General features: G+C 48.7%; 1 protein-coding gene across 4 annotated transcripts in view; it reads right to left on the reverse strand.

Annotated features, from left to right (window-relative positions):
• Nucleotides 1–26,484, reverse strand: part of USF1 (upstream transcription factor 1) — a 1,351,219-nt gene that overhangs the window by 35,211 nt on the left and 1,289,524 nt on the right. Inside the window, exon 14 of one of the 4 annotated variants that reach the window (XM_069607200.1) lies at nt 11,838–11,908. The exons of the other annotated variants lie outside the window; for them this stretch is intronic. Coding sequence (XP_069463301.1) covers nt 11,879–11,908 — 30 coding nt within the window. The 3' untranslated portion in view covers nt 11,838–11,878. The remainder of the gene's footprint in view (nt 1–11,837; nt 11,909–26,484) is intronic. 4 annotated transcript variants of the gene reach the window in all.

Here is a 26,484-nt window from a genome sequence, read left to right on the forward strand (position 1 = left end):
CTTTGCCGGGGCGTGGCCGCCTGCACCACCAAACTCTCTGGAGTGGGGTGCCTGGTCAAGTAGCAGGGGTCGCTACTGGCTGGACGGTATTTTCGCGACAAGGACCTGCCCACCGCCGGGAGACTCTCCGGAGCAGTCCAAGCCGCCGCCACCATTCTCTGTAGAGCCATATGAAATGGCAGTACCGGGCCAGTTGGGGGACCAACATCAAGGATTTCCGTGAGATCATCCTGCACAAACTCCCCTGGGGGAGCAGACCAACCCAAGTACTCGGAAACCCTAGCCATAAGGCGCCGGTACGAGGAATCGGCATGAGAGCCAGGCTCAGGCCTACAAAACTCCACCTCCGTAGAGGTGTTCAGTCCACTGGCATCATGCAGTGACTGCCTCAAATCGTCAAACTGACTATGGCCCGAGACAATTTCATCTGGAACCTGACTAGGAACCAGGCCATCAGAATCCTCAACCACCTCCGAAATATATTCCAGGTGGCAAAAAGAAGGCACCCGAGAGTGCTTGCTCTTAACCAGAGCCTTCCTAGGGGGTTCCCCCGTGCCACGAGGTACCTCCGACACCCCGGGCTCGAAAGGCGTCGAGTGAATCGGTGCCGGCGTCGAGAGAACAGGCATCGGCGCCGAGAGGATTGGCGTCGAGTAAATCGGTGTTGACGTCAGATGCAGCGCCACCAGCATCGACGGCGTCGACACAGTCCTCGAAGCCGGAGCTCTGAGCGTGTCCTTCGACGACCTGAGCGTCGACGACTTCCTCGGACCGGGACCTGGAACGGGTATGTCGAGAACGAGTCCCCTTGTCCGAACGGGACCTCTCCCGTGACTTGTGCCGACCACTCTTGCGAGCGGTGTCTCTCGACCTCTCACGACCGACCCCACTCGGGGGCGCGGACAGCGTAGTACCCTGCGACTCGAGAATCGCCAGCATTTTCTTCCTGAAGGAAGCCCATTCCTCTGGCGTCGCACGGCTGGTGGGGTAAGCGACGTGCCGGGCAGAGTCCTCAGAAGAGGACCTGGAAGACGACCGCTGTCGGCGCTTCCGAGAATGCCTCAAAGAGGCCGAGGAGTGGCGAGACCGACTCCTAGAAGGAGACCCACGAGACTTCTGACGATGACGCGGAGAGTCTCCTCTCGAATCATCCGTCGAAAGCCCCGCAGACTTCGACTTCCGGGGCTTCGACACCCGACCTACCGACAACTTCTTCTTACGTTCACGTAAGGCTTTGGACGTGAGCGACTGGCAGTCGATACAGTCATCCGTGTCGTGGGCCTCCCCGAGGCACCAGAGGCAGGCGTCGTGCGAGTCTGTCACCGACATCTGGGATCCACACTCCCCGCACTTCTTGAAGCCCGGACGCGGGGTCGAAGACGAAGTAGAAGACATCTTCACATGAAGGAGATTCTCACAAAAACGAACAGGTTCGAAGAACCGAACTCCAAAGAGTCGAGGCGTTAACCGAGATTCACGAAGCAACACGTTCGCGCAAAAAACGGAACGGAGGCTACGGGCGTCGTGCGTCCTACTTATCACATCGGATGACGTCGGAGGAGGTCCTCGACGACAGCGCATCGATGTTATTGACGCAGGACGCAGACGCCGAAAAAAGTTTCCGAAGCAGCACAGCTGTGGTGATTACCTGTCATAGATATGGAATACGTCGGAGGACCCAATCCCCTCGAAATGTTGATTATCACTGTCATACTTGTACCGGTCCCCTTGCCCCCAGCAATCACGCCAAATTCACAAAACATACATCAAAGACTGTTTGAAGAAACGTTTATCCCTCCCCAGTTGATGACTATTGAAATTCCAAACTCTCCAATTTCTGTTTTCCATTCTGATACTCGATCCCTTTCCTAAAGACCGAAAGATCACCGAGACGCCCTCTGCAAGCCCCACCGGGCTCACAGGGCGCGCATATTGGGATAGGAAGAGATAGCGCATATAAGCATTATCACATCTCAGGACCACCTCATTCTTCAGGACTATAAAGAAGGATCAAGTACACTAATTGAAGCCACTTCGAGCTTCATTCAAGCACTGACCACAATAATAAGGTAGACTACCAGTTGTCACCAATGCCTTGAGAAAGACTGTCGAAACACGTGTTGGCTGAAGTTTTCCTTGAAGTGTACTTAATTAAAGCAAGAATTGTGTTCCAAGACAAAAAAAGAATAACAAACCTCTAATTATTTATCAATGCGAGCGCAACCAACTACTAGCAATCTCTTATAGCCCCTTTCATAGATTCATTTATTTTTTAAACTATAAATATAATATTGTGCAATAAGTTCTTATTTTTTTTTTTTTCAAAAACTCCTTTGAATAACCCCTGGACACTGTGCCATGGTCGGACATATCCTGTCTCGCATTACACACTTAATTAGTCCACGGACAGCACACGTTTGCGGACATCCATGCCCATACGGCTCCCGCCAGACGATGACCGCAGGTAGCAGCCACGGATGCGTGTGACCCTGTCCACCTCACCTGTCTCTCTTTATCTGTGGTTGGTATCCCGTCCCTCCCTACCTAACCTTCTTGCCTCTCCTACAAAAAACAAAATCCCCCAAAAACATAAACGCCACAAAGACAAAAAAAGGTACATTTTGGAGTCACCTTACACAGATGGAAAAAAAGAGAAAAATAAAAATCAGAGGACCTTTTTCAGCCTGCAATGTCAGCGAGACATTATAATAGTCTGCAAATACCTGGAAAATTCCAGGCGTGGGGTAGGGTAGTTAAAATTGATTAACTTGTTTTTTGTTAAAAAATGGTGGCTCTTCAAATAACCTTTTTATTGCCTTTCTGGCGTTTATATATTTGTTTAATTATTTGGTTTTATATAAGTAACAAATGTTCTACTGAACTAAATTATTCTTACTAACTTTCACAAAAAGTACTTCTAATTTTTGTTCGGTTTTTGATTTTTGTTTACTGCAAGTAGTAAAACATACTTCAATACATATTTTATGTGTTCACAGAAACCGTTTCAATGCATTTTTTACATTTGCGAGAAAAATCTAATTGCCAAAATCAGTCGGAAAAAATGTTGACAATATCAAACCTGATATTTTCATTGTCGAAAGATGTCAATCCAACATCCTGCAAAAAAATAAAAAATAAACCACATACAGCTTTGTTTACATTGTACCTTGATCTCTCAATGTGGGGACAAAATAAATAAAAATAGTTGCACATTTGTCTTTGAGCGATCCGTGAGAAAACAATCTTTGAATGTGGGAACAGTTCCATTAACTTTGAAATGTATTCTTCTTTGCAAACTGTAATGAAATTCCGGTGACATAGCCCAAACTATTATCTCCTCAGTGAACTACAATGATGTCCGGATGCTGCAAAGTAACCATAGTCTCACAAAATAGGAGCAATTCCGTTCACTTCATTCCTCGAACTCCATACCAGCAAAGTTCAAATTCTTGAAATCTGTGAGGGTGGGGAGGTGGTGCTGTTGAGCAGCCCAAAGATGGCTTCCTAGCTTTCCAGCTCTGTGTTACACCAACAAAATACTACTTGGAACGGCGATTTGCTACGGCTTCTAACCTTGAGAAGCGGCCCACATGCTGGGGAAGGTGTGAAGCAGCTACGAACCAACTTTGGAGCGGATTGATCACCTGTCAGCTGAGGGTGGGCCGACTGCGTGCTATGTGAGAGCGAGTGGCCTACGCTCGTCTTCTGGGCCGTGGTGCGCGCCTTTCCGTCCGGGCGTGCCATTGGCTAGACTGGCTTGCTACCTGGCACTGTGCTCCAGCAGTGGTGCCGGCTCAGACCTGAATGCGGCTGTCGGATTGCTGACTGTTGGGCCATCCGGACGAGAGGTGGCCCGTGCTGGATTCCCTGAAGCGAAGACTGCTGTGATCGGGCCCGCCTGCACCCCAGTGTCAGCTGAAAGTCCACACCGGACCTGATTCATGGATGTGCGGGATGCTGTGCCCCGCGACTCACCCGATTGTCTCTGACGTTGCTTCTGAAGCCGGGGCCCTGAAGCGACTGCCATTCCCCACGCTACTCACACGCCACATGCAGATGATATCCTCAAGATCAGAGACATTCTAGGAGGGGCGAATCCAGCACCCGACTATGCGGGACCACCGCTGATCCCCGTTGTGAAGCGTCCTCCAATACTGACATTCGAGTTGGCTGTGCAGCCCTCCTGCTGCGGACCCGTTGAACTGGGAGGCAGCCGACACCAATCATCATTGTGAACTTTGTGAGGTGGCTGCCGTCCCTGGGCTGTTTCTCGGCCCCCACACTGCTGCCGCGTGCTGGGGAGCCGGGTGAGACCCCCACCGCGACTGAGGGATACACACTGCCTCTGCGCAGCACCCTGATCACGGCTGAACTGAAGACACGGGAGATTGAAGATAGCCACAAGTAAGTGTGCCCGTAATCTGCTCCCCTGGCGTCTCTGCTTCCCGCTCCTTGGCAACGGCGCAGACCCGTTGTGAGCCCGCATTTCTATGCTCCACCACATCACTGGGGTCGGGAATTGGGCTCCTGAGAGCAGATCTCTGTCTGGGACGCTCCGGACAACGCCATCTCCGTCTGGTGATCCAGACCTGCCCCATAACAGCCGACATCACTCCATCAATACCTCATAGCTGGCTGGACCTCAACCAATAAGGTTGAGCCGGTTACATCCAGTGAACTAGGGGGACTCCTGAGCTGGGCCAGCCCACCATCATCATACGTATAGTGGAATACACATACCATGCCCATCTGGCTCAGCCCCCACTGTCTGTCCTAGTGAGACCCACATATGTGCGACGCTACGACCACATTGTGGTGCTGCCTGTGGCTTGGTCGAACCCATAGGATCTAGATTCCGCCTACACGCTCAAGATACTAGCTGAGGTCTGGTGTGCACACTGGACCTGTCCGAATAACACGCCTGGGCTCGCATGGAATGAAGGATTCTCATTTGTCTAGATCTAGACTACTAAGGAGGAGCCCCACAGCCCGTGGACCTCCACCACCAGCATTGGGCTCTGGCGCTGGGAGCGTATGACTGATCAGAGATAAATTCATAGCTTGCGGCTTAGCCCAACATCCCCGGCCCCCAACTTACCACCCAGCAGCCTCTAGGCCCATGTGCAGACATCCTTGGGGACCTTGCGTGCTCTCTTCCAACTCTGCCCTTTTAGCGGCTGGACAGCGGACTCCTGAAGCGAATAGCTATCCACTGGGCCGAACTGCACTGGAGGATCACACTACCTAGATATACCTGCTGCAACCCTTTGGCCCGCAAGCAGATCTGATTGCCATGATAAGGTGAAGCAGCTGCGAACAGATCCGCCCAGCCATATCTGAGAAGACACTTGCTTAGCCGTACAATGCTAACAGATCCCGCGGGGCAAGCAAGGTCTGCGCCATGGACAAATTTTCCAAGGAAGCACCCAGGCCTGAACAGGGACAGTCCTCTGCCAATCAGGAGGAAGATGCCATGCCAGTGGATATTCCAGCCCCCGACTTGGCCAGTGTGATGGAATCCATGGCCAAAAACTTTGCATCCTTTCATGAAAACCTGGATGAAATAAATGCGAATGTAGCGTCGCTCAGGACCAAACTAGACCAACACGGCACAAGAATCACAGAGGCACCAGAATTGGCGCCAATGAGGATGACATACATGAGCTGTGAGACATGGTTGCCATTCTTGCCAGGGATATGAAATCCGTTAAAGCAAAATGCGACGATTTGGAGTCCAGATTGCGCAGAAATAACATTCATATTATAGGGGTCCCAGAGAACGCACTCAAGGAACAAATGGAGCTGGCAACTCAAAATCTGCTTGTGGAGCTGCTTGGCAACCCTGAGCTTTTGCCCTTCTTTGCTGTTGAGCGTGCCCACCGTGCCCTGGCTCCGCGCCCCAAACCAGGAGACTTCCCCAAGGCCCATAATAGCAAAGATCTTGAGCTACAGGGACAGAGATCACATACTCCGCCTGGTGCGGGAGAAGGGGGAACTCAGACTGGGACTCTATCCAGGGCCCACTTCTCTGCGGTTTGCTACTCTACTCTCAAGGTATTATCATGCATTAGACGCGGGTATATATTGCCCGCTCACCGCGAGGCACACTGAGCACCCTTGCGGGCCATGACTCGCACTGTTATGCCCTAGTTAAAATAGTTCCTCTGTACTTTTGCCCATATGCTGTTGGCATCTCACATTGACACTTTTCATATGCCGCACACTGTAATATTTGTATTGACTAAATTGGTGCAAGTTCTGTTTAATAACCCTGCATCTAAGCAGTACCATCCTTCTTTTCATGAGACAATAGGATAATGTGAAATGTTCTGACCCAGCGTATGCAACAATGTCTGGTGTTCTGCCATGAATCCTGTATAGTTGGTTGCAAGGCAGCAGCGCACCCCACTGCGGCTGCAATGGTTATATTTGAGGTTTTGCTGCATGTAAGCCCCCGTTGGGCACGTGGCGTACGTGGGCCCAGTTGGGGGTGGCCTGCTGATACCGGGATTAAGGGGGAGGGGAGTTACACTGCTAGTTTAGGGTGGACGGTGAGGGGGGGGGGTGTGTTGGGGGGAGTTATGTTAAAAATGGCGGAGGCGATGCAGCATTACACTTGTCTGGTAGATAACCTGGTGACACACCTGATGTAGTGTTAGATGCACAGAGGCGCGACAACTGGGATGTCCTCTGAAAAACTGACATGGCATTGCGATTGATGTCGTGGAATGTCCACGGGATAGGTAATTTCACGAAGGCTCATAAGATCACTGCGTACGCCCAGAGACATGGTGTAAAGATACATATGCTGCAGGAGACCCATGCCCGGTGACAACTTGCATCCTCCCTTGCTCCATCCTGGGGGTCAAACAGATTATTTACAACTTACTCCACACAGGCTAGTGTTAACGCTAATCCATGATACGGTCAAATTTACACTAAAAAAGAGCTATTATAGACCCGGAGGGCAGATATGTCATTCTCCATTGTACACTAGCAAATGGCGAATACCTGATTGTGAACACGTATGCCTCTAATGTAGACTCCCCCAAATTTTTAGATGCTATAGCCGCCATCCTCATGGGGTATGTTGGGGTGCAGATTATCTGGGAGAGAGATATGAATCTGATACTAGACACCGGCTTGGACAGAACTGGAGCTGCGCCTAGGACGCTGTCATGTGCGGCTCAAAGATTACATATATACATGACATTGCTTGGCACAATAATAATAATAATAACAATAGACGTCTGGCGGGTTTATAACCCCCTGGCCCGAGAATACACATACTACTCATCGGTGCATGATAGCTCGTCCAGGACTGACCTGTTTCTCATATCAGGCGATCTTATTGGCAAAGTAGAAGGTGCTCAGATACTCAACTGTACATTATTGGACCATGCCCCAATAACATTGTCCATTGAGTTGGGATCGCCCCCACTCTCCCCCCACCTCCGTACCACTTGGTGCTTCAAATCCGCAGCTTTGTTGGATGTGGTCTTCAGAGCTGAGATCCTCTCAGACACACAGACTTTCTTTGCTTGTAACACGCAACAGGATACGACAATGGGTGTGCGCTGGGAAGCCTTCAAAGTGTATATAAGGGGCATGTCAATCTCCAAATAGGCGGGTATACTAAAAGTAATAAGGAATGACCTGCACCACTCTGTGACTAAACTTAAAGATTTGGAGCAGGAATATGCAACGGCAGCTACCCCTGCTAAATTGGCACAAACAAGGGAGGAATTGGGGGTCTTTGAATCACACGCCCAGCAGGAAATACACCAATTCTCCCACCCAAGTGCTGCTAGGAAATATGGGGAGGGTGAAAGGCCTGGGAGAACACTAGCTAGATTGGTCCGTGCTGAAGGGGGCCACTCTCAGATCGAGTGTATCAAGGATGCACAAGGCGTCTGAAAATGGACGGACCAACAAATATTGAAGGTATTCACACAATTCTACACTGACCTATACAACACCCCACATCGGGAACATGATATAGAATATATACCTGAGTTTCTTGACTAGGTCCCCATGACATGCATATCCCAAGCAACCAAAGACCAGCTAGACAACCGGATCACGTTAGATGAAATAGTCAAGGAAATCACAGACCTGCCGAAGGGCAAGGCCCCCGGACCGATGGCCTCACCTCTGAATTCTACCAGGAGCATATGGCGTTCCTGGCACCCAGATTGCTGTAGGTCCGGACTGAATCACTCCAAGAGACCACCACCCCCACCTCGCTGCGAGAAGCAATTATAACTATTCTTCTAAAGTCTGGGAACCCAGCGATGACTGTGGATCCTACAGGCCTCTGTCATTAATTAATTTGGACAGGAAGATATTTGCCAAAATTATAGCGAACAGATTCTTGCCGATCATGCCTCATCTGGTACATGAAGACCAAGGCGGCTTTGTGCCTGGGTGGTCGACTGCACTCAATATTAGGCATCTTTTTAATGTCATGTCCAGGTTTGATCAAAATACAGAGGCTGTGGCGGTCACGCTGGACGCCCAGAAGGCCTTCGACATGGTCTTGTGGCGCTACATGTGGGAGGACTTGGGGAAAATGGGGGTGGGCCCAAATATGATTGAATATATTAAGTTACTGTATACATGTCCCACAGCTAGGGTCCTAGTCCACTCCCTAACATCCACACCCTTTGCACTACTTAGGGGCACCCGACAGGGCTGCCCGGTCTCTCCCATTCTCTTTGCATTGGTCATCGAACCTATGGCGGATTATGTACGAGCGTGACATGCGCACAAAGGAATACAGTTAAAGGACACCCCTGAGATAATATCACTCTATACAGACAATGTATTGTTGTATGTTAGGTGCCCCGCTTCTCACCTGGATCCCATCCTGCGTGATATAACGTGAATAGGCACCTTCACGATAAACTACTCTAAATCCAAGATATTCCCGCTCACGAGCATCACCTAACAGCCCATATGCTAGTATCCCTTGCGTTGGTCCCCGGAAGGGATTAAATATTTGGGAGTCCAAGTCTCCTTAGTTAAATCGACCCTGCTAGCTGAGAACTATACTGCGGCTGGACAATACACTGAGACCAAAATATTGAGGTGACGCTCCCTCCCACTTTCACTAGCTGGGAAACTCTCATTGGTCAAGATGGTTCTGGTCCCTAAATTGCTCTATATTTTTGCGAACGTACCGGTCTGGCCGGGGAAACAATACTTTAACAGGATACATAAATTGTGTGCACAATTCCTGTGGCATGCCGGTGCGGTTCGTAAAAAGTGGATACATATGACCTTGCCTTATGAGAGAGGTGGCTTCACCGCCCCCCAATCTGGTATTATACTGGATAGCGGCACAAGCTCAATATGCTACATACTGGTACCCGAGGAGATCAGTTCCACCTCATGTCAAATTAGAAAGACTTGCAGCGGCCGACGTGAACATCATGTCGCTAATCCTCCATCATAACTATGCGGTGGACACCCCTTCTGACCCTGTTGCAACCACCTTGCTGGCATGTAATCGGCTACTGCGCCTAACCTCTGACCCACGCCCCTATTACAAATGGCTCCCTATTTGGGGATTCCCCGGGCTCCAGCCCACGCACAATAAACTTCTGGCCCAGCACTGGCTAGCACTGGGCTATCAGGCCTTGACCGATTTGTTCCCTGAAGGGAAGTTCATCCCTCCACAAACGTGGCGCCCTGGTCATTCTGGGTTGGCACTGGAAATGCTGCAATACTACAGACTTCGGGCAGCAGTCCGGGCCATGTGGCCATCCTACCCGGATGAACCCCCAGACACGCCTGAAATAGGCTACATTGCTAACTCAGGGGGTGCCCGTGGAGTAGTATCTGCTCTGTATAAAATGTTGCTAGCAAAGTTTCCTGACCAACCCCCTACTGCACGAGATGAATGGGCTGATGAACTTGGCACCGAGAACTCAGATGATACATGGAGGAAACTGTGCTCTCACACACGCAGAGTCTCCCTCAATTGCAGGTTTTATTGTATGCAATATAAGTTATTAAACAGGCTATATTAAATCCCACATTAAATTACTAAGTTTACTGGAAACCGCGCACAGACCTGTGCTAGGTGCCATATCGAAGGTGCTGACCAGATTCACATGTTCTGGACCTGCGCCAAACTCAGTGGGTTCTGAGATGAGATCCTACGATCTCTCTCTGACATTGTGGGCATCGCGGTCGGACCAGACACGTTTTGTTGGTTGTTTGGGGTATGGAGAAGCGATAGTGGTAGGAAAATGTCTACATTTCTAAATGTCAGCTGTATGGTGGCTAAGAAATGTGTGCTACAATGTTGGAAGCACCCTTGCCCTCCCACCTTTGATATGCCATAGCCATCTTAACTGCACACAACAAAGATAACTCTTGCTGCTGAGTCTTCCTGTACACCACACCCATCAAACCCAATTGGCTGATCCCCCGATGTCAGTGGACATTTGCGACAGTCTGTGGTCAGTGCAGTCCCCTATCCATGCCTGGCATTCTTAAAAGACCCGGATGGCATGTGCAGTGTCTGCGGACTACCACCATGTCTGAACGGCATGGCAAATTAAAGGCGGTGGGGAGGTTTATACTCAATTTAAATAATGTATTCAACAATGGGGCTCTTAAAAGAGCCACCATTGTAGAAAACATTATTTTTGGGGGTTTAATATTTTTATGTCCTACACCTACTAACAAATGCTTTAGTATAAACTGCACATATTCCCTTTTAACTTGTTCATATTTACTTTTTCAATGCATTTTGAACATTCAAAAGAGAAATCTGATTTACAATATCAGTCAAATACACTCCATCGCTATGAAAAGTATTTACAACATCCAACTTGATATTTTCATTGTCAAATGATGCCATCATTCAAACATACAAAAAAAGAAAAATCACATACAGCTTTATTGGCATGGTGCCTAGGTTCTTCCATTTGCGGACAAAACAAATTTGGACATCTCCATATTTTGATTTCAGAAAAAATAATCTTTGCAGCCGATAACAGTTCCATTAGACTTCTCAACATATCCTCATGGTATGCTGCAAAGATACTGGAGTTATATAGACCAAACTGTGGCCTCCACAATACGCAATAATATCTGGATGGTACCATCACAGAATGGTAATAAGGTCGCCCAGTTTAACCCACAGACTGAATACCACAAAACTTCCACTTCTTCAAATGCAATAGTAGCTGAGATGCCACAAGATTCAGGGTAAAACTTCAATGAATGGATCTACCAATCTCCCACCATCCACACCCTCTACTTCTTCATAGCCATAGCCACAGACAACTTCAATGCACACAACAAAGGAAACACCTGCTACCCTCTCTTCCAGTACACCACAACAACAGAACCTGATTGGTTGATCCCCCCCCCCCGATGTCCGCAGACATCCGCAACTGTCCGCAGTCACTGCAGTCCCCTTTCCATGCCTGGCATCTTTAAAGGACCTGAATGGCATGTGCAGTGTCATGGACTAACTCTGTGTCCAATGGTACCGTAGCACAGGGAAGCCCTTCTACCCTTTTTACTTTAATGTTTCTAACACTCCCGTATTGGCTGCTTTCAGTCACACATCCATCCACCAATCGCATGCAAAACCTCTACATGTAACCCTGTCATCTCAGTTCAACATCTCAGATGTACTTTTGAACTCTCAAGAGTACATATCTCCTGTTACTCACAGCCACCTGCATCAAACACTACAGTGGAACTTTCCAAGATTTCTATTTGCAGATTCAACAACAACTGCATCTAACAAGACATAGTACAGGTATGTTTCAACACTTTTACAAATATATACATATAGGGTTGTTGCTACTTACCCTGTAATAAGCTTCTCAATAAGCATGTTCTCTTTACCTACTCAAATGCCATGTATTGCAGCATTCTGCGCCTGGTAAAATCAAGTGGCAGTTATTTCACATATACTGGCAACATTTTAAACTGCCACATACCAAGTGCCACTTAAAAATGTTCTACAAATCTTTTGCATCTGCTTTCCCTTTCTTTTAGAAATAAATTACACACAGTGCTGCTGGACATGCACATATGCATTTTTAACTTTCAACAAAATGCTCCTATTAAGAAACATTTTTAAACACACAGCATTTTCCATTATCCAATCCATATACATGTCATACTTTCCAACTTTTATCATTACATCCCTCATAGTGTCCCCATTCTCCACTTGCTCTCACATATGTGTATACTGCCAAAGTATATATATATATATACAACACTTTACCTTTCATATAAACTACTGTTCTTTTCCAACCACTACTATAGGACACCAAACACTGCTCCAACTATAATCTACCATTGCATTACCACTAGTCCACAGTTTTCCTATTCTTCAAAAACACTGCAAGACATTACAAATACATTGCACCACAAACACACCACTTCTCTTATTAAAATCAACAGCATAAAAATAACCTAGATATGCATCTTTTTTATAAACCCATTTTTGCCCTGTTCCTTATACTGTCCCAAACAGCACTACTCATAGGGCATCATTATGGGGTTGCTAGTAAAACCCACCGGTAGCCGGATGGTTGCCGGCTACCCCATATTACTGTTACCTCCACCTAACATCCCAATGCCACCGGGATATCACAGGCGGCAGCGGTACGGTAAGTTCCCATTGAGTCTCATAGGACTTGATAGGAATGGGAACCCTGAAGCACCGGCACCATTAGTAACAGTAACAGTGCCAGTGCTTCAGTGTAAATCCTGCCGGTACCGGCCTGAACTCCTGGCAGGTCAGGCCTGCCGTTGAGTACAATGCCTCTACCGGAAAACACAGAGTGTGCCGGTCCAGAAAAGGGGCCGGTAGCTTTTTACCGGCACCTTTATTTCCGGCCGGCTCACTCATAACGAGGGACATAGTTGTGAAGAACACATGGTGGCAACAAGTAAGACTTGATCAAGGGGGTTTAGTGAACAATTAATGCTGTATGCAGGTTGTAAAACGCATAATCCAAACCTATATCTAAGATGGGAGCAAGCGTCGACCATCAAATGAAAAATAGGGCAATCCTAGTGGCGTTGTGTGGGCCTATACTAAGAAACCTATTGCCAAACCTCACAATGAATACAAAAAGGGGTGTGGGATAGAGCCCATGAAAAGAAAGAAGTGTTCTCAAATAATATGTCAGGATGCGGTAGCCTGGGACACGCTTCCCCACGTGTTGGACACAGGGTAAGATGGGAGCTTGGAGCACAGTACAGTATCTGAGACGACAGTTTTAAAGCCTAAGAGACCGCTGTCTGTTTCATCCGGTTCACTTTCTTGGAATTGAGGGGACAGAGCTCTCTCTGAAATTCCCTGTGCAATTTGGTCTCCCTGACATACCTCAAAAGTGAGTTTGCCATGATTCTGTAAGAGAACCTTCACGCATCCTCAGACGTCAGGATCAATAACGCCCGCTAAGACGACTATCCCGAACTTCCATGCCAAGCCAGATTTTGGGTCTAATCATATTTAACACCCCGGAGAGGGAATCAAAACTAAATCCGTAGGAATCATTCCTCTTTTCCAAGGGGGAATAATAGCTTCCCTACTTCTACAGATAGCAAACAATATTGATTCCTTGGTGGCAATGGAAGGCTTTGAGGCTCTCTGACTAAGCTTTTGAAATTGTAGGGTTCCCCAATTTGTTTCAATTGAGTCACAACCCACTTCTAGCACCATATGTGAGGAATTCATGGTGGCAACAAGTAATACAGACAAGTGATCACAGTTCAAGGGTTTTTATTTAACAATAAATGTTGTATGCAGGTTAGAAAAACACCCAATACAAAAATGGGTGTGGGATAGTTCTCAAGAAAAGAAAGAAGTGTTCTCAAATATTATGTCAGGAATGCGATAGCCTGGGTCTCCCTTCCCCACGTTTTGGACACAGGGTAAAATGTGAGTTTGGAGCACAGTACAGTCTTGGGCTTCTCCAGCACAAGATGACAGTTCTAATGGCAGCTCTCAGGACACACTCTCAAGCTTTCCGCTATCAGGGCCATCGATGGCCAAGTCTAGTTTCACTTGAAAGTCTCTTGCCTTCGAGGACCAGACGTGTTCAAATAACTAAACAAAAAGTTCCTTTAGCAAATGAAAAGTTAATTTCCAATGTTCGCTGGGTGATGGGTTCACCCCTGGGCCCACCTCTTCTGGGCGCTGACCCTTCTTGGATCGTATTCTACAAATCTTAATGTCTTTTTAAACACTTCCCTTTCTTTCAGTTTGTTTGTAGATCAAAGTCTTTCAGATGTACAGGGATTTTCCTTGACCCTCAGTATGACCACTTTGACCTATTCCGCTGGCTCTCCGACGGCCTGCTGGTAACTGTAGTTTCTCTCATATGGGGCTTGACCAGTGTCTCTTGAATTAACACCCACGTGGTGCTAGTTCCCCCCTTTAATACTGGTTACAGTTATTTCACAGTTCATAGAACTTGGTTCAAACCTGCCACTCTGCGATTTTCACTCAACACAGCCCAGCTCTTATTGTTTTCCCTTTCGACTCACCGGCTGTGATGAACCGCTGGGCTTTTCTTCTTCATTGGAGTCAAGGCCGTTACCACGGTCGCAGGAGCTTCCCTCGCTCCTGCTTATCGGCATAGGCTTGCCCCCTGTACCGTTGACATTTGCTACAAGACAATTGTGCTGTTTGTGGTCTTAGGCTGTCTTCCACGAAGGCTCCGTGGGTGTGGGACGAAAAGGGCAAGGTTGCTTCACTCCTCGCTACCCTCTCAATTCCTGCGGCCTTTATCCTTCTTTTGAACTGCCGTGGCTGATTAACTGTCTCGTTGTGCTGTCTGCCTTGCTCGTCCTGTGCTGTCTGTCTCAACCTTTTATCCCTGTGGGGAAGGGAAAGGGCCATCAGGTGTGTGCGATTCTAATTGCCTGCCTTTACCTGACCCTTGTATTGGGACGTGCCAGGTAAACGGCTCTGGTGTTAGTCTGTTGTCCTTTGTGTTGTGCGAAAGCGTTCGTGTTGGAAAAGGGGGGGCAGTGGTTTAGAATGTCCTACGTGAGGGGAGGGGGAAAAGGTGTCAAAGGAAGGGGATATCACGTGTCACCCATCAGTGTCCCACTCCCCAAGGACCCACCCATCCAGGTGATCCTCCCTCACTGGTCTGCCCCCATGAACTGGATCCAATAACGACGCCGGTGCCCTGGCCACCTGGAAGAGAGATCCCAGGGGACCAGCTAGGGAGTCACCTTGATGTTTCTCACATAGTCCAATTGTTCTTACAACCTCTTGCAAAATCTAAAAGTAAAAAAAAGTAAAAAAAGATGTACAAACAAAAGCAGACCTACTAATGAACCTAACACTATATCTACCAATGTTAATTAGCCACAGTAACGCAATCCAAAAAAATAGGTTTACAAAGAAATGTCCACCGTAGAGTTCTTAGCAATCTTATAAAGACAGCTAAAAAGTCACTATCTACCATTAAAAACGACCGTACAAAACTAATCCTCAAAGCGCTAATTGGTAGCGCATTTCTACTTAAGAGAAAGTTGTTTATATTAATATTAAACAGAATGAAACAAGTAACTACATTAATCAATGAATTACAAAAAGTAATTCTAAACATGGGCAATGTCAATATAGATACCTTTTCAAACTTCTGTGCAAGTGAATAACAAAAAAAAAATAACAATTGCCATAGACATTAATGGCAGAGGGTATTAAATTATAGGAGACACCATTATGGCAAAAGAAACCCTTATAGGAAAAACTTCCCCAACAATATTTTAACCAAAGTTACTTTTGCACAAACAAACCGTCCAGTGTGCAAATGGACATGCAGCTCAATATGTAACGTACGCCAACAATCCTCAAAATCTTTACGACCGTTCCTCAATCACTATGTGAAACTAAAAGACAAACGTAAATACAAACTTTACAAACCATGGACTCCTGCCTAGTGCACATCCACACTAGACTGCGAGGACAATCATTAGCCTGAATTTCAGGAACTGCTTGCAAAAGCACCTTTGACCACATCAAAGTACTAGCAACACACTGTTCCACTATACGAAATCTTATCCATAGAATGTATTATGCAAAAAGTCCTGCCCTAGAACTGCAAAATGTAAATAACATTTTCCTACATGGAACTGCCAAAGAACTCCTGCGAGAAATAGAGCACATCCAGACAAATTATTTTGGAACCGAAGTTGAATTTGAAAATTCAATAACTTTAGAAAACATATCGAAAATCTCGCAAACCCCACCCACCTTACACACACACACATACAAAATTGACTAGTTAAGTTTCAAAAGAGCACAAAAATAGTAGATATGCCCTACAAAATAGACAATAAGGGATCCCAATGGTTCCAATTATCTTTATATTCAACGGCAGAAAATAAATACAAAATAACTGACCCCTCAATAGTTTGCACACACTGCAATGCAAAGCTTAACAATAACCAAATGCCATCACGTGCTATCACTAATAACTTAGAAATCTTCCCACTTACAAAAGCTCTCCAACAATTTAACTTGTATGAGAGCATTATAATCCAAACAGTACACCCATTTCACGCTATAATACGCCTTCAACCGAAAACAGCCAAATTGGATCTAAGATACTAAAAGGCATTCATAGCAAAGTTGAATATTTGCCATTAGATCTTAAAGAAAATTTAGAAACTCTAGGATTACAACAGCCAATAGATCAACCATTGATTGTACTAGTTCTTCATTGTGTACCAACAAAAGAAACAAATTTGGCAACAATTAGTTGACTTAAACGAAGTTAGACAAGCCCTACAATATCTTTAAGAAAATAATGAATACTACAAAGCTATAAACATAGAGGACAACCTAAAAGAAACCACCCCAATAATTCAAGATTCACCACAAACTGGCCAATTTGAATGTGTATATGATAGTTTATTTATATAGCGCCTATACACATGTTTCAAAGCACTTCAAGGCAAAGGAGGGAACAAGGGAAAATACAATGGCATTCTTACAGGCCATGAACAGTAAGGATGTGAAAATAACTATCGTACTCGGCCTGACGACAGTTCAGATAGCGCAAGAGCTAAGACATAGATAAGGACGGGAGGGGGAGAGTGGGAAGGAAATGGAAACACACAGGCAACTACTGTACTAGGCCAGACGACATTTCTGGTAGAGCCGGAGAAAACGAAAGGTGAGGGACGTCAGCACCCTCAGGAACTACGGGCAGAAGTGATAGCACCAAGAAAAGCAGTTTTCAGCATAAGACGTCTGATGTTAAACTCAGAAATGGGGTCACAGGAGGCTCTTCAAGCAATCTTAAGACACAAGGGATGACACAAGGGAAGACCCAAGGGGAAAGCCCTCTATAAGCACAGGGACTGGAAGAAAATAAGCCCGGAACTACCACCCCACCAACACCTCCACATCCAGGCAGCCATCAGAGTCCCCTCAAGAGGAATTTAATGGAAGCCCATAGAGAACGAAGCTTGGAAACTGCCAGGCCTTTGCCAAAATCTACCTAGAGGAACTGGAGAATAGCGGGGAGACCAGAACACAGGTGAGGGATCACAGACCGCCAACACCAGTCCCAGAAAAGGACCCAATGCCTGCCATACACCTTCAGAGTAGAAGGCCAACAAGCATTCACAATAGACTCGACCACAGGACACGAAAACCCTGTAGACATCAATCTAGACAGAGCAACAGCCATAACGCCCATAGAATCTGGACTCCCAACCTCAGACCCCCCTGATGGGTACTGTCATGGCCACGGGCCCCAGAACACAAAAAGCACACCATCTAGTGACTGAGGCAATGGGTCACTTGACTCACTTATGTCCCTTTGGGACTTAAACACAGGGGCCCTGGCTGGACTCAGTCCTGGCGCCAGGCTCATATAAAGATGTGAGCAGGAACACTTTATTTCAGTGCAGGAGTGCTTTTATTTTACTTCAGTGCTGGAGTGCTTTTATTTTACAAGAACTTTCCAGGTGCTGGAAGCCTTTATTCCAGAGAACATCCCCATGTGCTGACTCATCGGGCGTGGCTTTCTAGGCCTGGTCTTCAGGTGCTAACGCATCTGGTGTGGCAGGGCGTGGCAGCAGGCAGGCCAGAGCTACTGGGCGTGGCCGGGTACGAGACTATATAAACCCACTGATCCCTCAAGCGAACGCTTCACGTTACTTTGCACCTCTGTGATCCTGCAACAATAGCATCCTTACCTGGACCCTGGCTCGCATCTCAGGGCAACACTCCTTGGCAGGTCCCGAATCGGCACCGCAGCACCTGCGCCCTCTGTCCCACGAAGCCGAAATCCTGAAACGAGAAAAGAAGACAAGACAAGGTTAGAACTCCCGATAACACCCAACCCAGGGTCGCGCCGCATTTAAAACCCAACGCGCACCCTAAGGCACCATTCAGCTGTCAGACCAACTCAGCTCCGCTCCTCCGTACTGCCAGCTCCGCTTCTTCTACTGCAGCTACCGCCTGCACCGCTACACCACTTGCAAGGGGAGAGAGCAGGGAAAAGAGACATTACATACAAAGGACAGAGAACGAACTTTACAAATACAATTACAACAGTCAGAAGACAAGTGGAAACAAGGGAAACACTTACCCACAAGAGAAGTGGACTAGTCGCAGCTAGCCTGGACTTCCACGACAAGGGACCAGGGAAGGAACTCTGTTTCCTTCAACAAGCGTCCCTGCCAGAAGCAGAAGCAGCAGGATGGAGAGTTCATCATAATCATTTAGCAGGTGAGCCTCAAGAATTGTGCAACCCCAGGAGAGAAGAGGTCGGGCGAAGGGGTCAGGGACCAGAGGCTGCCTACTCATACGACCCACCTTCTATTCACACAGGAACTGCACTGCTCATCACCGCAGTTCCCCACACAGACGCAGAGGGAGGAGCCGACAAGAGGAGTTTCATCCCTGGGAGGGATGCGACCGTGCCCCAACGCCTCCGCCGAGACCAGGTGAGCGTAACAGGCCTGCCAGAAACACCTCGAAGTATACCAGATCTCAGATGGCTCGCCTCCTGATCCCACAACCCCTGAGCAGAGAGGACCCCCAATGTCCCCCTAACCTCTTCCACTGGCATCGGAAGTAAGAGTGGTCACAGGACGAAGGACCAGGGACACCCCTGCCTGGAGATTTGGCACCCCCAACCACCACAGCAGGGAGCCCCACAGCACTGGAGACACCGGAAACCAAAAGCCCCGTAAGGTTGAGATGTCGGGAGCCAGTGGGAGAGAAGATAAGACACCAGAGGACGCAAACAAAGACGGGCCCAAGGAACCAGAAGCACGCAAGAACTGCATGTGCCCCTGCAACTCGAGCAAAAGGCGAGCCAAGACATACTGCCTCCAGACAATCCTGTTAAGTCAGCAAGCGATGGAACTGTTCCTGGGACAGGAACACTCTCCAACCTGGTGCAAATCTGAGCCCCGATGAAAACTAGATTCCGAGAAGGTGCCAGCTGAGACATCCGCCAGTTCACCAGAAACCCCCCGTCCTGCAAGGCCTGGCAGACCAATTGGAGATCAGCCATGATTGTCTGCCGGATGGACACCTTGGTCAATCAATCGTCCAGGTATGGAAACATCTGAACTCCCCTCAAGAGCCACCAGTTTGGAGAACACTCAGGGAGCCGATTGCAACCCTGACAGGAGCACTCGGAACCAAAAATGCCAGGATCCCACTGCAAAACAGAAAAACCACATGCGCCAGGGTCGGAGAGCCACGTGGTAACAGACGTCATCTAATCCCCCCCTGTACAACGTCCGGAGAACGTTCTGCAAAGTCTCCACGTTGAAGAGTTCCATCCGGATGAAGCAGTTCAGGGTCTCAAGACCCATAATCAGGCGATACATCCTTGAAGGTATGGGGACCAGGAACACCCGTGAGTAGAAAATCCGACCAACAGGGAGAGGAACGGGCATGATGGCCGCCTACAACAATAATCTGGAGAGAACGGTTTCCATGGCCAATCTGGTCTGTGAGCTGGGTACCAAAGTCCTAACCAAGCAAACCTGGATAGGTGGAGACAGGAACGACACTGGATAACCCCTCAGAATGGAGTCCAGCCCCCAGGAAGCCCAACACCACTGCCCCATACCGGAAACACAGCCGGTCCGCCCGCCACTGGCCTGTCCAAACGGTCAGGACCTTTGTACCGGCCCAGGACAAGAGGATCCTGGAGGAGCCTGACCTGCCCCTGATCTCCGAAAGATTGAGAAGAGGAGCCAGGGAAAAACCTGCCAGTCACTGAGGAATATTCCATGGACGTTGAAGCAGGCTTGCGCCGCAATTCATCAGCATGTTTGTCAGCCTTAAACCCTCCATGCACTTTATCCTCAAGGTAGTCTCCAAAAGGTTTGGACCCATCAAAAGGAGGTTTCAGGAAAGCCTGTTTGTCTCCTAAACCTGCAAATGTACATGCCTCCGGGCAGACACACCAACCCCCCATGGCCATGGCCTCCTCAGCCAACATAGAGGAGCGACCCTCCAGGCTGGCGAGACCATCAACCTCAACAGGATCTAAAGCAAAAAAATAAATAATAAACACAAACAAAATAAATCACCCCCTCTCAATGGGTAGAATTCGGTCATGAAGCGGGGCATTGCAATCTTTCCCGGATATCAGAGACCAAACGTCAACCCCATCCTTGGGGTATGCCTATACCGGTGAATAGAAGGTTCAGCCCCCTTCCCTGGCACCGTTGGCTCAGAGAACCCCTTAAAAGCATTGACTTGAGCCTCAATCTGCCATTTTACTTTCACAAGTCTGAGAAATGGCTTGAATGCTACACGTTGTTACTGGTGGACCCATGTTATAAATGTTGAGCTACTGGGATCCACCTACATGGCCGTGACTCCCTCCATGAGGCTTTAGCAGTTTCCTCAATTCCTTTCTGGATAAGAATAAACATATTAGCCACCTTCTTCGGTCCCCTGCACAGCTCAGAGGAAGAAGAGGCAGAGGAGAGGACAGGACAAGGTGCCTGCATGCAGTACAATGTATACCCATGGCCAGCACAGACACAAACAAAACACTAACTCACCGCCCATACATATAAAGACAGGCCAGAAGGCATCAACCGAGAGGGAAAATCAAACAATTCCCTTGGCAACGCTGCACCTTCCGCGCCTCCAGAGCAACGTCAGGAGAATACCATCAAAAAGGAGCCGGCATGTCGTAGAAACGCACAGTCCCATCGGCAGGAGAATCAGGGCACAAACATTCTCAAAGACCCCAACTCCTTACCGCATCCCGGCCCCTGCAGGACCTGGGAAGGTCCTGTGTTGGAGGCAGTGGCCTCATGAGGCAAGTACTAGGACGAGGAAGTGTGGACGTGGAGGTAATGGACTTCTACTCCTTCCTGGCTCGGTCCTTCCTTCCTAGACTCTCTGCGGAATTACAGACCTTGTTGGGGTGTCCTGTAGCGCAGGAGGGGGTGGAGTAGGCTATAGGGTCCTTCTCATTCAAAAGGCCCTGGGCCCGGACGGTTTCAGGTCTGCTTTTTATAAGACCTTGGGGCACAATTACTTGCTCCCCTGACTTCCCTATTGAACTCATTTCGTGTGTCAAAGGAGGTCACACAATCCATGGGATAACAATGCCTCTCACTGCTGCTCAAGCCAGGAAAGGATGCTGTCCTTTGTGGTTGCCATCATCCCATTTCGTTCCTCAATATAGACACAAAAATATGTTCAAAGGTTTTAGCTATGCGGTTGATGGGGTGTCTTCCCTTGATCCACCGGGTAGAGTGAACACGACAACATAAGGTGGGCTATTAACGCTCTAGAGCTTGGGTGAGAGAGTGGGACCCTGCAGACCCTGTTGACACTGGAGGCTGACAAGCCCTTCGATAAGGCAGACTGGTGCTTCATTAGGTTTACTCTTCAAGAGTTCGGGTTTGGCCCGAACTTCGTGGAAATAGTAATGGCCTGTTACAGCTCCCTTAGGACTAGAATCACTATCAATGGTAGTTACCTCTGTTATGGTTCCATTACCAAGGGGACACGTCAGGGCTTCTCTCATGTTTGCGCTGGTGATGGAACCTCTGACCACTCGAATTCGCTCCAACCTACAAATTAGAGGAATCTGCATGGGATTGATGGAACAAAAAGCAGCCTTGTATGCGGGTGATATTCTGCTACTGATGTATCACCTATGAGACTCTTAAGGCTGTGTTGGAGTAGCTGGAGAGGTTCAGGGCCGTCTCTGCCTTCATGGTTAATATGGAGAAATTCATGAGTTTGAATGTCTCGGAGTCACTGGTCAACATGGCCCTCGTCAAGAGGGCATTTCGGTTCTTGTGGAGTGACACTGAACTTGAAAATCTGAGGGTGAAAGTGAGCCCCTCATTTGCTGACTTATACAGGACAAATGGTGTCCCCTTGTTCAGAATTTTGGCGGATAACTTGGCTAGATGGGAATCGCAGGAGCTATCATGACTGGGACTGGGTCGTGGTACCGCGGTCAAAAGGAACATAGTCCCCAGACTGCTTTAGAATGCTTCAGTCGTGCCAATCCCCATACACCGCTGCAGACGCTAATTTGGAACGTCATAAAATTCATATGGTTGGGTCGTAAACCCTCAGTCAGTAGACAAGCCCTTCACGCAAACAAACATTGTGGGGCCATGGGTCTCCCAATCCTCCACAATTATAGAATAGTGGCTAATATTTCTATGATGTTTTCCTGGCGCGAGTAAGGGAAGGGTGCATTGTGGGTGAGCATGGAATAGTCAGCAACATATTTCCCCTTGCGGGATCTCACAAATATAAACTCGGCTGCTAGGACTCTTGGAGGTCTTCTCTTACCAACTACTCGGGCACTTCTTTGTTACAATGGAACATGGCGATCAGACAGTGGGGAATTCAGAGCTGTTGGGGCCCTTATCACCAGTCCTTGGAAATTCTCGCTTTGCCCCGAGTCTGGGGAGGGCACCTTTGTGTAATGGCGAGAAGTGGGGCCTGCTTCAACAAGACCAATTATACCTCGACGCAGTTCCGCTGAGGTTCGAGGAGTGTAGGGTCACATTCCGGATCTCTGAAGCGGAACGTTTTCGATATTGCTAGCTCTGTCATTGAATCACCAATTCTGAAATGCAGGCAGCATTTTCAAGACCTCTCTCAGCGCTGGAACTCATGCTCCAAGAGGGCAACCATCTCAGGAAAACCTCTAGAATTTACGAATTCTTCGACAGGTTCAACCCTTCCTCTAAATTCGCATATATGAATCAATGGGAAGAGGACTTGGGCCGACCTATTTCTGAGGACAGCTGGGGTGGATTTAGTGTAGGGCGGCGGCCACGTCCCGCTGCATCACAAAGAAAATGCAGACAAAGGTCTGTACTGCTGGTATTCATAGCCCACCCAGCTCCATAAGGTTTTTTTTTTTTTTTTAAAATGTATTTTATTTTATAACGACCACACAGTGCAACAGAACATAAATAGAACACATCAAGCCACAACAAAGGCCAAACAACAGATATGAAAAAGAAAAGAAAGAAAAAACAGAACGAAATTAACTTAACAATCCCCTTCCCTCCCCCCTATGAGCCTGTAGGGTGTCCACCATCATTGTCCGTTCCGTGTGGTGGGGTTCCGTCGCTCTCAGATCCAGCCGAGATCGACCCCGTACTAAACAGTTCAGCCAATAGCACCTTCCATGCCGTGAGGGAGCTCACCTCTTCCTCCCCTCCCGCCCTGCTGGCCTCCCACCATGCTGTCGTCTCGGCGGCAGCCCATTTCTGGAGGTCACGCCACCATACCTCCACCCGTGGCCTCTGACAATTCTTCCATCCCATGGCTATTCTGCGTTTGGCAAGTGTATAAGCCAAATCTTTAAGCTTCTCCACGTGCCGAAGCTTGCGCGCCCTGGGGTACCCTCCAAGCAAACAGGCCCAGGCCGAATCTATCTTAAGTACAATGCCCCTCCCTGCCAGCTTCTGCGCCACTTCACCCCAATAGGTTGCAATCACAGGGCAGGCCCAGAACATGTGAATCATATCAGCGTTCTCTGTGTTACACTTAGGACACGCCTGGCGTCCAGCGTCTCGAAATCTGGAAATTCTCAGGGGGGTCATGTATGCCCTATGCGTGATATATAGTTGTATCTGTTTAAACCTGGCATTCCTCGATACTTTTTTGTGGTACCCCAGGGCGCGCTCCCACTGCCCATCCGCCATCGGGGCCCCCATCTCCGTTTCCCATTCCAACCTCAGGTACCCCAAATCCTTCCCAACCTTTGCCATCAGCATCTCGTACAGCCTGGAGACCTCATGCCCGCCCTCGGATGCGTCATACATGATCTCCAGCGTCGCATCCGGCTCGTCAGCCAATACGGTCTCGGGCCAAGTGCTCCGGACCTCTCTGACCACTCTGTGGAACGTCATGTATTGCCCCGCATGCAGCCCCGCCCCCGCCTCCAGATCTGCGAACTCCGCCAAGGCCCCCTCCTGCCAAATGTCCCCCAAAGTGACCAGCCCCACTGACTCCCAGTATGTTCGCAGGATGGCCCTAAGCTGTCCGTCTCCCCCTGCCAAGGCCACCAGCGGCAGCTGCGGCATGCACGGCAGGGGATCTCCCATCATCCGGCAGGCTCTTCGCCACATGTTCCTGCCCAACGCTAGCATCTTAGGACGCCCCCTCATCCATGTGCTGGATACCCAAATAATCTCTCGCAGGTAGAAGGGGGAGCAGTCCTTTCCCAACAGTCTATGTTCCTGGGTTTCGTCGTCCGAAAGCCACTTGGCCACGTACTGCAGCTGCGCTGCCACGTAGTAGGCCTCAAAGTTCGGCAGCCTCACGCCGCCTTTCTCATAAGCCTTCTGCAATTTCCACAATGCGACCCTGTTACGCGTGCCCTGCCATAAGAAATCTCTACATACCCCATGTAGTCTAGCAAAAAACCCCTTGGGTATCATGTATGGAATGTTATTGAAATAATGCAGCAGCCTAGGTAGCACGACCATCTTAAGCATGGCACCCCGGCCCATCATCGCCAAGGGTAGTTTCTCCCAAAACCTCATGCACTTCTCAATCCTCCCCACTGCCAATTCAGTATTGTGCCTGTGTTCCTCCCCGGTCGTGTGATATACGTCTATGCCAAGGTACCGAAAGGTGCTTGTCGCCCATGGGATTCGCAATACTGGCAACCTCTCAGCCGGTATCCCCACATAGCCGCCCAGCGGGAACAGAGTGGATTTCCGAGGGTTGACCGCTATACCAGAAAGCCAAGCAAACCTCTCCATCACCTCCAAGACATATTGCAAGTTCTCTTCAGGGTATTGGAGGTACAACAGCATATCGTCGGCATACAGGGATATCAGATGGCTCTCCCCCCCCACCTCTATGCCCACCGGGTCATACTGTTGCCGAAGGTAAATTGCCAAGGGCTCAAGGGCCAGGATGTACAACATTGGGGACCAAGGACATCCCTGCCTGGTGCCTCTACCTAACTGCCACCTGTCCGACACTACTGCCCCCGTACGAACTCTGGCTAGAGGCGCGCTATATAATAATTCGGCCCACCTCCTGTACCCTGGCCCCATTCCGAAGTGATCCAGTGCCGCCAACAGCCACGGCCAACGAACAGAGTCGAACGCCTTGACCGCATCCAGCGCCACTATCGCCATTTCGCCGTCTTTGCTACATCCCCATTCGACCACTCTGTGTAGGCGTCTGTGGTTGTGGGTAATATTCCTGTCCGGGACATAGCCCGTCTGGTCAGGGTGAATCAGCTTGCCTATCACTCTCCTCATTCTAGCCGCCAAGACAGCTGTTAGGATCTTGCTGTCCTGGTTCAGCATTGACAAGGGTCGATAGGAGCCGCAACCGTGTCCCGGTGTATTGTGCTTGGGGAGTGGCACTATGACCGCTTCCCTGAGCGATTCTGGTAGCTGTCCCAGCTCAAACGCCTCATTAAACATGTCCAGCATGGGTGGGAGTACCTCCTCCCCATACGCCTTATAAAACTCGCTGGGGAACCCGTCCGCCCCCGGGGCCTTGCAAGTGGGCAGCTGTCGCACTATTTCTCTGAGCTCTTCCAGAGTGATCGGAGCATCCATCTCCTCTCGCTCTTCATCGCTGATTCTGGGCAGGCCTATATCCCCGAGTACTTCATCTATCTCCTCTCGGCTCCCCCCTTCCCGATCTTCAACCCAGCTCCATAAGGTTGACCCTTCCATCTCACCCCTCTATTGGGGAGGGAGGTGCAGTCAGAATGGGGACTACCTACATCTGTGGTGTCCTGTGAGATAGCTCAGACTTTCCGGCGGGAGGTTTTGGCCCTTTATAGGGGAAAAACTGGGTCGCTATTGCCTATGGACCCAGCAGTTGAGCTTGGTTAGCCACAGGATTATGTGTATCCTTTGCGTGGCATCAGTGTCCCTTACTTCCCAATAATTGTTAGCAGCTCACCAAGAATTTGAAACAATAAAGCGGGAACACAGGTGAATGTCTGGTGGTATAAGATTTGGGAT

This window comes from Ambystoma mexicanum, chromosome 1p, assembly GCF_040938575.1.
Source record: "Ambystoma mexicanum isolate Mex_15411 chromosome 1p, UKY_AmexF1_1, whole genome shotgun sequence".
Taxonomy (NCBI): Eukaryota; Metazoa; Chordata; class Amphibia; order Caudata; family Ambystomatidae; genus Ambystoma; species Ambystoma mexicanum.